General features: G+C 43.5%; 2 protein-coding genes across 3 annotated transcripts; both read left to right on the plus strand.

Annotated features, from left to right (window-relative positions):
• Positions 1 to 591: 591 nt before the first annotated feature.
• On the plus strand, positions 592 to 6,116 carry LOC123157062 (probable RNA methyltransferase At5g51130). The gene is made up of 8 exons (XM_044575301.1): positions 592 to 951; positions 2,856 to 2,970; positions 3,704 to 3,751; positions 4,485 to 4,737; positions 4,851 to 4,938; positions 5,040 to 5,105; positions 5,524 to 5,592; positions 5,695 to 6,116. Exons 1-8 carry the CDS (start codon positions 754 to 756, stop codon positions 5,782 to 5,784), a joined length of 927 nt encoding a protein of 308 aa, XP_044431236.1. The 5' UTR covers positions 592 to 753; the 3' UTR covers positions 5,785 to 6,116.
• Positions 6,117 to 10,142: 4,026 nt separating this feature from the next.
• Positions 10,143 to 13,217, plus strand: LOC123157063 (uncharacterized). Of its 2 annotated transcripts, XR_006478663.1 has the most exons (3): positions 10,143 to 10,730; positions 10,836 to 11,059; positions 12,305 to 13,194. XR_006478663.1 is itself a non-coding variant. In XM_044575302.1 (2 exons), exons 1-2 carry the CDS (start codon positions 11,755 to 11,757, stop codon positions 12,912 to 12,914), a joined length of 651 nt encoding a protein of 216 aa, XP_044431237.1. In that variant the 5' UTR covers positions 11,068 to 11,754; the 3' UTR covers positions 12,915 to 13,217. The 2 variants fall into 2 exon arrangements, 1 of the variants encoding a protein (XP_044431237.1); XM_044575302.1 differs by lacking the exons at positions 10,143 to 10,730; positions 10,836 to 11,059 and adding an exon at positions 11,068 to 11,795 and having other exon boundaries at positions 12,305 to 13,217.
• The last annotated feature ends 2,487 nt before the right edge of the window (positions 13,218 to 15,704 follow it).

The raw sequence follows: 15,704 nt of genomic DNA on the forward strand, positions 1-15,704 counted from the left end.
CCGTGATCCATGTCATCCATAGAACATGAACTAGATGCGAGCGGATCCTATAGAGTGTATCATTATCATGCACAGTAATTCTTCATAGGAATGAACATTATCAGCTGGCAAATTAAACGATCCTAATTCATGAACATTGCGTTTGCTCTATAGCGAAGTATGTCCCGTTGCACGTTGCACGGCACGAACAAATTCCTAGTAAATTTAAATGAGCCTATGCGGGCTTCTAAAGAAATAGTGCAAAGCATCGCTGTATGCAAATATGCTCCTCTAAATCTTGGTACGAAGGCGGTCCTTCTTTTTTTTCGACGTTGCCTCAGCGGTAAAGGAGGACGATGTTAGGCAACGTTTGGGCGTGGCACAAGATTCTGCCGAAGTGTAATTCTAGTTTTACTTTTTATAAAGTCTTTGTTGCAATATTGCAAGACATCTATGTATGTCTTCTGTAATGACCACGTGTGTACTCTTTGTAATACATTTGTCTAATGAAATATGCTGTATGTGGTTATTTCTAAAAAAAAAAGAAACAGTGCACATGCCTTCCCGTGTTCAAAACTAATTTTCGAATGGACCGCACCGCAGGGGCTTACGTGTTAATTTCCTTGCTGTTCGCCGGGTCCTTCCTCCTTTTCTCCTCAAGTCGGCGCCGCAAAAGCCTCTCGCCTCGAAGGATTTCTTCTCCTCTGCCTCGCCGTCCGCGCGCTGTTCCCCACTACCGTCCGCGCGAAGGGAGACAAGGCAGCGACGAAGAGGATGGTCGCGCTCGCGCAGCCACCTTCCGCGGTCAAGGGACCCAAAGGAGAGGCGGAGAGGAAACAGAGCGACGCACAGGGAAGAGGAGGAAACGGCGGCGGCGGCGGTGCAGGTGGCGGGGGTGGAGGTAGAGGGAAGAAGCGGAAGAACAAGGAGGTTTTCATCTACGGAAACTACAGGAACTACTACGGCTACCGAGTGAGTTGAACCGCGCTATCCCCCCTCCACTCCGTGGCCTCTCTAACAAACGGTGAATCTTCATTGTGTTTTGTATGCCGGGGAGTTATTTGTTGAAATGTTTTGCTGGAGATTGCGATGTTCCTAGGACTGGGATGGTATATACATATACGAATTATGTTGCTTAGTTGAAAGTAGTGAAGCTTTTGCTTAAGACGTGCCCAAGCTGTTTGATGAAATGCGCTGATTGGTTTCGGCATTGATTTGTGTCTCAGAGCTTGCAGAACTTGAGTTTTGCAACTACTAGGACCCGTGGTTCCCATTTTTCTTGCATCGAATGGAAACTGGAGTGAGATGAATATACTGTTTTGTTTGATTGTAGTTTGCGGTAGACCAGCATAGACGCTATCTGTTGGGTATTTTGGTGTTAAAATTGCCAGTTTTACGCCATAGCATTAGTTAGACAATCCAACGTTTGTGGTACTGTGTGTGACATGGCTGTCGAATTTTAGGGGGCACAGTAATCACCACTGCTTTGAGCCTTTGACCCCATATTGGACATGTAGGATAATTTCTGATTAATAAATACCCCATAGGTGTTACTGTAATGCTATTGGCAGGAGTGAATTGCGAAAAACCACCACATTGAAGCGTAGGTTTGCAGGAAAGACTCTTCTACGAATTTATGCCAGAAAACACTGATTTTGGTCCTAATCTTTTGCAGAAAACACTGATCAACCGTTTTATGCATTTTAACCTCGATTATGACATGTGGGGCCTGGTATTTTTGCATAGTCACCCTTCGGGTAAAAGTACAAAACGCAATCAGCTCCTCGTCGCCAGCCTGCAGCAGAGGCATCATCGCTCATGGTCCTCGTCGCCAGCCATGGCCACACCGTCCAGAGGGGGGGAAGAGGTTGGCTCGTCGCCGTTGGCCGGTGGTGCCGCATCTGGTGGTGGTGGGACGAGGACCAGAGGACGAGGCGGTGGCTGGTTCATGCACGCGGCAGCGCTGCTGGCTTGGAGTCGCCATGCGCTTGGTACCGTCGGCCACCGCGCGCTCACCTTCGAGGTCGCTGCTTGCTGCAGCTTGCGCGCCGCCGTCGCTGCTTGCTCCCCTGGGAGGTTGGGGTCAAGGGCGCCGCCGCTGCTGCTTCCTCTGCTGGCAGAGCGGGGTCAAGCACACCGTCGCTTGTGCCTGAGCTGTGCGTCGTCGGGAGGCAGGGGTCGCGCCCCGAGCCGCCTGCCGCCGCGCGACCTCCGCTTGCTGCGCTTGCACCCGAGCTGTGCGTCGGGGTCGTAGCCGGGGAGGTGGCGGCGCTGGGAGGGCGGGCGCGCGCCGGGAGGGAGGTGGCGGTGCTGGGAGGCGGGGGCGCGTCGGGAGGGAGGTGGCGGCACTGGAAAGCGGGGGCGCGCCGGAGGGAGGTGAAGGAGCAGGGAGAGGGTAGTTTTTTAGGGGAGAATTTTTTAGTGAGGGGAGGACGTTTTGGCAAAAAGGCCGTTAGCCACATCAGCATATGGTGGGCTCCATCTGTCATAATCGTCATCAGATGGGCTAAAGCCATCAACTAGTGTTTTCTGCAAAAGATTAGGCCGAGAATCAGTGTTTTCGGGCACAAATTCGTAGAAGAGTCTTTTCTGCAAACCTACGCTTCAATGTGGTGGTTTTTTGCAATTCACTCCTATTGGCAGAGAAGGAGTAAGCAAGCATGGAGCCTAGCTGCACGTACTTGTTTTGACAGATCTGCTTATGCTAAATTCACCTGTACAAAGGAGGCAGATAGACGGACAGAGGGTCTATTCATTAGATTGGACATTTAATTGGTCTATGCTGCACATGATAGTTCACTTAATACAACAAAAAGGCACTCAATGGCTGGATGAACCAATCTTAGCTGATAACTTCAATCTTTTGATGTCAACAGATTGATCGTAACGTTGGTGAAGATCCCCGCCTTGAGATATTCAAGAAGGAGTGGTTTGCAGGCAAGGATTGTCTCGATATTGGATGCAACCAAGGTTTGGTCACAATCGGTCTAGGTAATGTTCTGGGGATAATAATTTTGTTCTGTTTTGTTTGGTAAATAATCTTCTGGTCATTCACATGACTTTCAACTTCAATGTTATAGCTTCTGTTCTTGAATTACCAGACTACTGTTACTCTGCAGTTACATTGTTTTAGTTTCTCTTGTTGATTATGAAAGTCTTATCCAGATTAACATAAGCATTATTTAGCAAATTTTTGTAAATATTCTCTGATTTATCCATATGGTCACGTTAGGATAATTTTAATCGAGTACTCCCTCCGTCCCATAATATAAGAGCGTTTTTGACACTACACTAGTGTCAAAAACGCTCTTATATTATGGGACAGAGGGAGTATGTGCCATCTATTGTAGATTGTCACTTGTAATACAGTTGAGACCACTCTACATAAACATGTCAGCCACCTTTGTTAACTTCTTATTATTATGATCTGCAATAGCATAGTTCCATTTGACAACCCTTGACCATATAAGAACCGAATGCCAATTAGCTGTAGCTGGTCTTCTGCTCCATTATTCTATGCAGTGATTAGTGGCTCTTCTGACGTTCATTTGATAGAAATCAATACATCACAGGTGACATGTACAAAATTTTGAGCAGATGCCAGAATTGCAAGATATATATACATATACATATACATACATATATATACTGTAGAGTGTTTTTTCTCTAAATAAATTTCCTGACAAACACAGTTTCTCATCTCTAGTTTTCTTACCTTGTGCAGCGATGAAGTTTGTGTGTCGAAGCATCCTTGGAGTTGACATCGATAAAGGTTTAAATTGTTATTGTAATATTGTATATTTGTAATTCAGATTTCATATTGTTTATTTTTAGTGCATGAAGTACCTGGTAGCTGGAATCTTTTCGAAAAACAATCTGAAGATCTGATTGATGCTTGTCTCACAGCAGCCCTTATGTACATTTTGTATTTTTCTTGTATAATGTTGTGTGCTGAGAACATTAATGCTCATTTCTGGACAACATAAAATGCAAATGAAAAAATTCTAGTCCTGTTCGACCGGTTATTGCATACCCCAGCTCAGTGTTGTTAGTAGTTCGTAATTATTCTATTGACACAATGCTTGTGAGGTGTGTTGTGTTTGCATGTCTAAAGAAGTATGATTTGGTTGGACATTTTTTTTAAATGGCATAAAATCCTTGGTGATGCCAACGCCTTCATGTGTACAAATTCAATGTTTCTCTATTAATAACTGAACCTGTCTTGAAATTATGAAACTCTGTATGAGATTTATAATGTTAATTTGTTTTTTAGCAGAATGTGCATTTATGACAGTCAAACTTGGATTTCTGTATTTTTTTTACGTCAGATGCATGGTTTGTAATTAAGTAATAATATTTGACAGATTACTAATAAATATCATCAACCATACTTAAATAGTTCCTTCTAGTTTCGGAATGTTTGTGTGTTCTTGCCTTGCCAAATGTAGTCTGGTTGGCTGTGTTGGGTTTGTCAAATGAAACCGATTCTGATCTTAACCTTGTAGGTTTGATTGAAACTGCTAACTGGAATTTAAGAAGGATATCTCGAACAGGCAACGTGGCTCCGGAAAGTGCCAAGGTTCATAACTCATCAGACTCCACAACTCATAGCTGTCGAGAAGAAGTGGTATCTGAGATGCCAAATGGAAATATTTCTAAACACGAGCAACCTGATCTTTTTGAAATTATCTCTTTTCGGTCTGAAAATTTTGTCCAGAGCACACACAGATATACAGAACGGTATGACACCATCATGTGGTAAGTTGCAAATTTACAAGAGAGACATGTCAGAGAATTTTTGATTTTTTTTGTATTAGTCACTATCCAAATTGGATGTCATCTTGTTTTTTTATGCTTTTGTTCTCTTGCAGTTTGAGCGTGACAAAATGGATCCATCTGAACTGGGGTGATGATGGCATAACCACTCTGTTTGTGAAGATATGGAGTCTTCTAAGACCGGTATCTATTTCTCTTCTGCTCTCCCTAAATTGGATCTCTGTGGTAAGAGGAAAAACTAACAATACCTTGTCTTCTTTCCTCTGGCTTCTCTTGTTTTGCAGGGAGGGATTTTTATCATGGAACCTCAACCTTGGACCTCGTATAGGAAAAACAGATTAGTGTCAGAGGTAATTTCTGATTGTCAGACTGATGACTGATGCTACATGATTGTTTTTGGCTTGAGATGGTGTAGTTTCAACTTTAAAGCTCTGACTCTGTTTGTGAAGGCCTGAAGGATAGCCATGAGTATGTTGCATTGAACTGTTCTTTTGGTCTGTTGCTCGTTTCAAAGCTAGATGTACTCCTTGGTTTGATTTGCTTCCCGGTCTTTCATCATTTACGTTTTTTTTAAGTCTTTCATCATTTACATTTGGGTCTTACTCTCACCCAACCTGCTTTTGTTTTCCCTGATCACACAATCTTATGCATCTTAGAATGATTAGTAACAAAAATCCTGATCCATCGATGAAACAACTATTTCTTCTCAATCTTTCATGGGGTGGAGTTAACTCATATCGTCCTGTCCTTTTTTCTGTTGGATTTCAGGTTGCCAAAGAAAACTTCAATGATATCTGTATATATCCTGAGAAATTCCGGGAGATACTTCTGGACAAGGTTCGTTCTATATCGGCAACTAATGCTACTCCTGCAGCAGAGTATGTTCTTTTCCAGTTCCCTGCAGTAGAGTTGTTATAAACCATGCAGTGGTGCTTGCAGGTAGGATTCAGGTCAGCAGAGGTGATTACCAACAGATTGGTTGGTTCTGTCGCTGGTTTTGATCGCCCAATTGAAGTTTACTACAAATGATGGAATGAGATTGACGCTTGCCTCTTGCCCAGAGGCTCATGTGATGCTTCGGATGCGTAAGTTTGGTGCTGCGGGATTTGTCGAGCTTCACCGGTGCTTTCTTTGGTACAAATATGATGATCAAGCTTTCACATGACGCTAGATTAGCAGTTTGTGGAAGTGTCATTTTCAACAAGCGCCCAAGGAATGATATGGATAGGGTGGTGGTGGTATTGCCTTCCCTAAGGTAGTTTTCGATAATTTTGTCAGACTTTAGGCAATTAGCCTTTGTGTAGATGAATTTTGTATGCCAGAGAAACCTTCCAGTAATACAAGATTTCTGTTCCTATGAACATCCTAGTTTTGTCGCAGTTTCACAATTGCTACCAGTTTATCGTATAAACAGGCATATCTTTGGGTCGATTGGATCAACTTTCAGACACTATAGTTGCTTTGCTCAGCTCTGGAGCAGCCGAGGAGAATCGCCAATGTCTCTGTCCCTTGCAGCTCAAGCTTCACCCTAGCCCACTCCACGAGCAATCTGCAGAAAAAGCCATTGATCACTCACTGTCCGAAGATACAACCACATTCCAAAAGCTCCAAGGATCTTCCAAAAATAAAAAAGTAGCCCAAAGCAAGAAGATGCAACCACATTCCAAAAGCTCCAGGGATCTTCCAAAAATAAATAAGAAGCCCAAAAGAAGGCACAGCATAGCAGAGGTGCAACCATCTCCATCCTCTCCCCTGCCCCAAGCCAAGCAAGGAATCCCTTCTCTCTCCCACCGCCAGTCAGGACCAGGACCTGTCCTAGCGAGCTGGCTAGTTATTGTACTGTTCGTATTCTTTTCTCGAAATATATATACTAGTCACCAACCCGTGCAATGCATGCTAGTGATCTTTGTCAAATTGGTAAAGTGTCTCAACCCGAACATTGGAGCCCGCGATTGTTGAGAGGGTCTTTCCTATGGGTACCGACGCACCCGCCACTGATAATCTGGATAGTTGCCAGTGGCGGGCTCAAAAAACACGACCTCCACTGCTATTAACTTACCAATGACGGGCGTTAGTTTATGGCTGCCACTGTTAACAATTCTCCATATTTATCGTGAAACAAATGTTACCAGTGGCGAGCAAAAACTGACGCCCGCCACTGGTATTTGAGTTACCAGTGGCGGGCAGCAGTACGTACCCGTCACTGTTATTTTGAGTCTTGCAATAAATCTATCCAAAAATAGCAGTGGCGGAATTTTTTTTGGACCCGACACTAGAACACAAATGATAGTGACAGGCTCTGTCTTGTTCCATCCACTGCGTTTAAGAGAGGGCCGCCACAGGCTAAAAGCCCACGGATCCCATCCAAACCGTATCTAGTATCTAACCTTAATCGTTCCTCAGAAAAATAGTATCTAACCCTAACCCCTCCTGTGCTTCTCCCTTCCCCAGCACCCATCATCCCCTCTAGCCTCCGCCCCCAGATCCCCTTGTCACACCACAGAGCCTCTCCCTACCTCCTCCGATCTACCACGACGGCGCCCCCTCGCACTTTCCCACCGCGCCACTCCTTCCCTCCTCTGATCTACTTTGATGGCAGCGCTGGACGCGGGGGGCGACGCTGCACCCAGGGCAGTGGCGCTCGGGGTGATGAGCTCATGGTCGTTCTGCATCCCGGCTATGAGGACTTCCGCTCGTGTGCTCCGGTAGGGGCGGAAGAGGTGCCGCTGTGGTCCGCATAGTCTCACTAACCTCAAGGTGAGCAGCCACCTCCCTCCCAATCTCACGGCAGCCAGACCACCTATTATAGCCTTGTGGTGGCTGGATCCACCTTCTATGGCCTCGTGGCGGTTGGATCCACCTTCTACGGCCTTGTGGCGGCCGGATCCATCTTCTATGGCCTCGTGGTGGCGGGTCCACCGGCTAGGTGCGGGCAGCTCCGTCATCGGGAGCGAAACGGTGACCAAGTACGGGCATCTCTGTCACTGGACCCCGTGGTGGTGCTCCAGCTCATGGTGGCGTGTTGGGTGTGATTCCTACAATCGAGAACTTAGTTTCCTTAGTGCCTACACTGGTTTGTGCAATTCCTGCACTAATTCACGAAGCAGATCACCAGCTCTGTGATGTCTATTACGCAACTTTATTCTTGTAGACTCTCTTGGGCCTCCAAGAGCAGAGTTTTGTAGGACCGCGACAAATTTTCCTCAAGTGGATGACCTAAGGTTTATCAATCCGTGGGAGGTGTAGGATGAAGATGGTCTCTCTCAAAGAACCCTGCAATCAAAATACAAAGAGTTTTTTGTGTCCCCAACACATCCAATACAATTGTCAGTTGTATAGGTGCACTAGTTCGGCGAAGAGATGATGATAGATGTGTAATATGGATGGTAGATAATGAATAAAAAAAAACAAGGTAGAAGTATTAAACAACGAGCAATATATCAATGCTTAGAAACAAGGCCTGGGGTTCATAATTTCACTAGTGCAATCTCTCAACATCACTAACATAACTGAACCATATGAAAATCCCTCAAAGTGAGGCAAAGAATTTCTCCAAGGTTTCTATTCCTATCAGAGAAAGTAGGATGAAATTGCATAGGTAGTAAACCACCTGAAAGTTGTGTTTCCGCTCATTCTACTGAACAAGCCCAAAGTGTCACGAATAGTTCTAGAGATCATACTCCGACAACACCATATGATACACATCAATCAACTCTAATGTCACCTAGATACCCCAATGTCATCACAAGTATCCATGAGTGAGACATGCATCAAGTGATCTCAAATCCAAAGTATTCAATCCGATAACAAAGAAACCTCAAAGAGCAAGATTCAATTCACCACAAAAAAGATAGAGGGGAAGAACACCATATAATCCAACTATATTAACAAAGCTCATGGTAGATCAAGATTGTGTCCTATCAAGATCACGAGAGAGAGAGAGGGAGAGGGAGAGAGGGAGAGGGAGAGAGAGAGATCACATAGCTACTAGTACATACCCTCAGCCTTGAGGGTGAACTATTCCTTCCTCGTCATGGAGGCAGCGGGGATGATGAAGATGGCCTCCGGTGATGGCTTTCCCCCTATGGCAAGGTGCCTAAACAGGGCTCCAGATGATATCTCTTTGGAACAGAGGCTTGCCACGGAGGAAAAACTCATCTAGGTTAACTTTCGGAGGTTTCTCTATTTATTAGAATTTTCAGCGTTGAAATCACACCAAAAGGACTTACGAGGGCCCCACAAGCTCAAACGACACTCCCGACCCCTGGGGCGTGCCATATGATCTTGTGGCGTCTTCGTGGGTCTTCTTATCCTTCCCCAAAGCTTCGAGGGATCTCTTATGTTCCAAAAAAATCACCATAAATTTTTATCACGTTTGTACTTAGTTTGGTATGGTTTTTTTGTTGAAACAAAGAAATAGGCAAAAAAAACAAGAACATACAAAATTACTAAACATGGCATGAACTCTTAATAAATTATAGATACGTTGGGGATGTATCACTCTGCACTTACAAAATTATTTGTGTGCACTACATTTATTATGTTTATTTCCATTTATTGGGTATGCGCATAACTGACGAAGAATGAGAAACTTTCCATATAGATGTTTGTACTAGGTATTTCATCACGTTAAACTTTTGAACGTGCAATTTGTGACCTATTTTATTGCAAACAACAAATTGTGCTACTATCAACTTTAATTAGTGTGTCGTGTATTAAATACATGTATTATGTCTTCCGCTAATTGTGACAATGACCTGGTGTGGAGTTATAAATTGATGATTTGGACCACTGCAAGGCAGGTCCTTCCATGCTCTGAAAATCAAAATTATCTGTTTTTTTCTACCAAATTGTTGTTGTTTCCCAGTTGTTTATATACCCGGGTCTATCTACAAATTTCTACTTCTAATACAAAATGCAACTCTTGATAATTTAGATGCTAGTGGTTCTTTCTTTATAGATGGTCGAACTTAGAAAGGTTTTGACCAATACAATCCTAAATTGACTTACATTTTAGGTCTGAGGTAGTATGTGTGGATGCAAAATATCTACTGCCACTTTGCACTTGTTTGAAAAAATTGAGCTTAGTTTAAAGTGCAGGCAATAGAAACTTTACAGAATGTCCTATACAGAAACCTCATTTACTATATACTACTCCCTCCATTCACTATTATAAGATGTTTTGGATATTTCAATGTTGACTACATAATTGAAGGTTAGGTGTGATGGCGTGTTTTTCTGCAATCTGCACGGCTCATGGTGGAGTGGCTGGAGTGTATTCGATCGCTGCTGGATCTGGACTTGGCAACATGATCATTAGGCAAGTGAGTTGGCGTGAATTCTGTCAGTAGTGCTTGTTATTGGGTAACTGAGACTCAGCTCACTCTAGGATGCAATGCCAACTTGTTGCTAGATAAGAATTTCCCATGTTCATAATTAGTATAACCATGTCAAAGCTATATTTAGATTGGATTTTATTCTTATTGTATAAATTGGATTTGGGTCTAATACACCCTACACATGCTATTCTGATAATACCCACAGATGTTACGGAAGCGGTTATTCTGCTCCCGAGCACAGGTGCAATCGGTATCTGGGCAGCTCATTTTGTCATTTGGATGCGCTGCATTAAATTATAAGCCAGTCAGTGGTTCGTTTTTAAATCAAGTGGGGAGGAAATACAGTAGACGGCGGGGGCATACGGGTTGCCGGTCACAGCGCGCGCAGATGCCGCTGTGACGGAAGGAGAGCCGAGCCGTGGCTCGGGACTGTCATATTTTCCTGATCCGTAGCTCAGGAAATCAGTTTTCCGTTAGCCGGCGGTGCCCCGGGCTAGTAAATGAGGAATGGATCCGAGGCGGAGTTGTCTCCTACCTCTTGCTACGCCTGTTGGATCTCCATTGACGACTGCGGCCTGCTGAGCAGTAGCGGGTGGCGCTAGTTGGGATGCAGTTCTTGATGAAGCCCATTAGAAGGTAAACCCCCATCCCCAACCCGCAGATCCTTGGTGCGCAGTTCATGTTTCTTTGGATTCGTGGGGAAAGGGATCTGTGTCATGGTACCAAATATGGCCGGTGCAGGACGGCTGTGGTGGAGGAGGTGAACGACAACGAGCTTCCAACTGAGCCGCCACACTACCCCGCCGTCGCGGTATCAATTGAAGAGCTACCCCCATGGCAATAGCTAGCGCAGAGGGACAGATTTGTGCAGCGGTTGGGGAAGGAGCGGCCGGGGTGTATGTTGAACCGCCAGCAGAGCAGTCAATTGATCAGATTGACCGAGAAACTCCAGGCTAGACTCGAAGGTAATCTGTTGGGCAAGTTTGTTTCGATTGCAGTCTAATCATGCGATTTTAGGTGTATTTAAAAAAATGTGGACTGACTTAAGATAGGATGATTTAGTTTTGCAGAAAAAGATATCAGTTATATACGAACAATGAAATTCAGGAGAAATTAGAAAATTTAAAAGTATTTTGTGGAGCTGCTTTTTTATCATAACCTGTTCTGCTTTCCTCCTATCCAATACTGAAGTTAGTAGCACCCATCACATGCCTGAGGGGAAAAATGGATAGCAGTATTGGTTAGTTTTCTGGATCCTGGGTCCTAATATGAGTGAGTAAACAACGTAATTTAGTTGGCAAACTTTTTGTTACAGATTTAAATTGTGACACCAAAGAGTGTAGTATTCCACACTGTGCTGTCTGGTTTGGGTGAACTTGCAATTGCATAAACTGATATGCAGACGGTGATCAGTATTCCAAGAGATTCCGTTTATATATTTATCAAGTAGCAAAAATCCTGGCTAAATTAACCTAGCTGAATAGAATTTGTGAATATCCTTGTGTGGTTCCTTCCTAGGTAGTGATGGTACTACTAGCACACAGTAGATGGTCATAAAAAGCAATACAAAAAAGTTGGTTGGTTTATTCTGCATACTGGATTCCAATATAGCACAATTCAGTTGGAAACTTTTGATTACAGACTTCAGGTGTACACATTCATGGCGGGCGTGTCTCGTAAGGAAAATAGAGACCATATGAGGTGCCAATGTGAAATGAATGTAAAGAGAAAAGCATCATCTGGGTTGTTTTGGGAAAGGATTTTTGTTATATTATTTTCGAATAATGAAATTGTGATGAAATTAGAAAAGGTAAGTAGCTTCTGTGGAAAGCCTGATTTGCTTTTCCTCCTAACCAGTAATGAATATACTAGCACCAATCACATGATCAACAATGAAAAAAAATAGCAATGTGGGTTGGTTTTATTGATACTGGTTATCGACATGAGTGATTAAATAGCACAATTTAGGTGACAAACTTGTAATTACAAACTTAAATGCTAAAACCCAAGAAATTTAGTATGGCCTATAACGTAGTCTCTTGCATATAGATGTTTGGATTCCATAATGTTTGCCTGATTTGAGTGAGATGGAATCAGAGGACAAAAGAAAGTGTCAAACCAATGAATGTGTACATGAGAAAAACGTCATCTGTGTTGTTATTTTTTTCCGAAAATATGTTTGTGACAGTTTGAATTTTTATGAGACGCAGGGTGAGAATTGGAGCTGCTGCTCCAGGATGGACGACCTGCCCTAGGCAGCCCAGCGCCCTTGAGAAAGCAATTCGTGGATTCGTTGACAAACCGGGTGAAAATGTAATCGTGCTTGCCCTGGGTACAGGCTTTGATACACTCGGCGAGGCGTACAATTTTTACAATCTCTACTCTTGGGAGAAGGGTTCATGTCTCATAAAGAATTGCATGATAGAGATGCAGCCTTTTGCTGAAGTTAGGGATGGGCTAGGATCGGAGGACATGATAGCTGAAAATGGAGATGTCATCAATCAGCTGCTGGTGCAAACGGCAATTGCTGCTGCTAGCGGAGATGCAACTATTGGGAGCAGGCTTGTTGTATTGTTGGCACCAAAGAAGCGGAAAGAGATGGGGCGCCCAACAACTAGCCGGGAGAAAGCACCATACGAGGGCCTTAGCAAACGGACAAGGTTCTGCGCTATATGTCGCCGGCAGGGGCAGAAGAGGACAACCTGCCCGGACCGGGGTGACATTTCAAAGCCTGTCCGCAAACTAGCTAGGTGCAAAGATCATGGCATCGAAGGTCGGGGGGGGGGGGGGGGGGGGGGGGGGGTGTTATTCCATATGTAGAACTCATCCTGTTTCATGTTCCCTGAGTGTACTGGCTAGTTGTTAGTCGTAGCAATTGCCGAAATGCCTTGTTTGGGAATAAAAGGGAAACTTATCTGCATGAATGTTTTGACTCAATTTATGATGGTATGCACAATGTACGTGCGCTGATAGGATGCTGTCATTTTTTCATGAATTTTCTGACATTATGGCCATGCTTTCTGAATTTTGTCACAGTAAGCTATTCAAGACTGAAATTCCCAAGGGATATGATATTGCATCACGAATTTTTGTAAGCATCAGCATATGCGTACAGACTGCTATACATATTTAATAGATACTCCCTCCGTCCGGAAATACTTGTCGGAGAAATGCATAAAAGTGGCTGTGAGACCGCGCGCCCAGTGCTCTGCCGATCCCATTTGAAATTCAAACTGTGAGAGCGGGGAAAGCAGGGCAGCATATACATAAGCAGCAGGGTAGTCACTCCTCCCCCTACGCATGCGGTAGTTAAGCAATTCCCCGTTCTGAGTGAAAACAAATCTGAAGGCTACAGGGCAGTTCTCGCCATGGCTCCTACGTTTCTATTTCTCTCAGAGTCTGGCATTACAAAATGAGATCCAACTCTCACAAGCTGCTGGATGAAGTATCGTCAGATGCGGATGAATTGAATCGTGGTGGAGAAGATTTGTGTCCAGCTGCGGGGGTGGGGGCGCAATAAATGACACAGCACCCGACGTTGGTCCAGAATCCACGCGGTGATGGCCCACTGTTGCTCGGCTGTCTGATCCGTAGCCCAGGTAACAGACAGGGTAGCAAGCCCGTTATGCCAGACGTGGGCCACTCGAACTGTTCATTAAAACATATACGATAGCAATACCTTGGCCTATACACGTGGGATTGTCGATCCCGAGGTTCTCGTGCGGGTAGGATACCGATAGCACCTGTGCTCGAGCATAGAATAGCACTTTCGCAGATGTTACTACACTTTCAAGAAACTTGGATTTATGATTCACTTTAATAGCACTAAAGTAGTTCAATTCAACTTATGTCGTTGCTCATACAAGTACATGGTTATTCTAATTATAAACACCATGTTTGTTTCGTCCTTGGATGGTTGGTTTTAATTTGTCAGAAAACCAAATTGTTGTTTGGTTTGTACAATGCTATATGTTGCTCACCCTTGTTTTTATTTCTGATTTGTAATGTCTGGTTATGTCCTAAAAGAATTGTTTCCTTCTACATTATCCGCAACACTTTGTAGTTTTCTTATTATTATACCATCTCTTGAGAATGTGTTCATGTGTTATGTAAACATTGTCTTCTTGGATGGTTTCCCGGATACTGCTATCTTCTGTTTTGCCTGGAAACTTGATGAATCCTACCGCTGTTTGTCCAAGTCATGTCAAATTATGGTTACAACATTGAGCACATTCTCATGGTTGACAACATCCCTGATTGACAGGTGTAAGTGTATCAGGCTTACTATATATCCTATGTTCATGCTTCGTAGGTTCACTTATTTTGATGTCTAGGTGTTGATAGTTAAGATTAGTGGGGCTGTACCCATATTCTTCATGATACCATGCTCTCATAGTGGTTTCCTAATCATACTAGTTCATATACATCTATATTGTCTTATTTTTGATAGTCTTTATATGCACTTACATGCTTTTTCATTCTATTTAGTTAGGTTCGGCAATGCACCAACCAAGGGTGTCACATCTAATGACGGAGACAATCTAGAGTTCCATGCATATTTTATATTGTTATGGACTAAATTGTGTTTGAGGTGCTGCAATATTTTTGATAGTTATTCTGTTTTATCCTGGTATGTTTTAGGGGACTTTGTATGTTGGATTGCATATATATTTTATGGAATGTGTGTATGAACGTCAAAATGTGATGTATATATTTCATGATGATATGTATGTCTGTATGAATATGTCTTGTATGAATTGCAAAACAATGATATGGCAACAATTTATGCTGCCATGGCAGTGTCTTCTTTGCTGATCCTGGTATAGAGATCAGTGCCGGGCTTGAATTTGGGCCTACCACTAGTAACAGGCCACCAGTGGCAGGACTCAGTTTGGACGGGCCTAAATCCAGGCGGAATTAAATCCAAGCCTAAATTGGTAGTGGCATGCCTAAATCCAAGCCTGCCTGGGCCCAAATCCCGCCATTGAAGCCCATTTGGCACCTTACACTGGTAGGCCTTTTCCAGTAGTGGTTGGATGCAATAAAATGTGCCATCTTTGAAAAATGATCCACAATGATAAAGATTGAGTCCTTTTCTAGTCTTAGGCAAAACAAGAACAAAATCCATGCTTATATCTTCCCAAGGTGCAAAGGGAATTGTAAGAGGCATGTATAATCCATGTGATTGAGATTTAGACTTAGCTTTGCAGCATGTGGAACAAATAGTTGGTGTAGCGTGCCACATCACAGAACATCTTGGGCCAAAAGTACTTGTTGATGAGTGTTGCAAATGTCTTGTCGCATCCAAAGTGTTCCATGGGTCCTCCAGCATGTGCCTCTTGCAAAAGCAATAAACGCAAAGAAGACTCAGGAATGCATAGTTTATTAGTGCGCATAAGATACCCATCTTTCATGTAGTATCGCTCCCAACAATTGTTAGTTTGGCATAAGGAATTGCAAATGAAGGATCACACTCACATAAGTTTTTGATATGCTCAAAACCAATCACATTTAATTCAAGTTGAGTAACTAACATGTACTTGTGGGAAAGAGCATCCACCACTACATTTTCTTTACCCTTAATGTACTTGATAACATAACAGAAACATT

Source organism: Triticum aestivum, chromosome 7B, assembly GCF_018294505.1.
Source record: "Triticum aestivum cultivar Chinese Spring chromosome 7B, IWGSC CS RefSeq v2.1, whole genome shotgun sequence".
Taxonomy (NCBI): Eukaryota; Viridiplantae; Streptophyta; class Magnoliopsida; order Poales; family Poaceae; genus Triticum; species Triticum aestivum.

Coding starts and splice junctions, on each gene's coding strand:
- LOC123157062 (XM_044575301.1), top strand. CDS start 754: ATGGTCGCGCTCGCGCAGCCACCTTCCGCGGTCAAGGGACCCAAAGGA. Junction 5,106..5,523: donor AAAACAGATTAGTGTCAGAG/GTAATTTCTGAT, acceptor GTTGGATTTCAG/GTTGCCAAAGAAAACTTCAA. Junction 5,593..5,694: donor GGGAGATACTTCTGGACAAG/GTTCGTTCTATA, acceptor TGGTGCTTGCAG/GTAGGATTCAGGTCAGCAGA.
- LOC123157063 (XM_044575302.1), top strand. CDS start 11,755: ATGGCGGGCGTGTCTCGTAAGGAAAATAGAGACCATATGAG. Junction 11,796..12,304: donor GAAAATAGAGACCATATGAG/GTGCCAATGTGA, acceptor TATGAGACGCAG/GGTGAGAATTGGAGCTGCTG.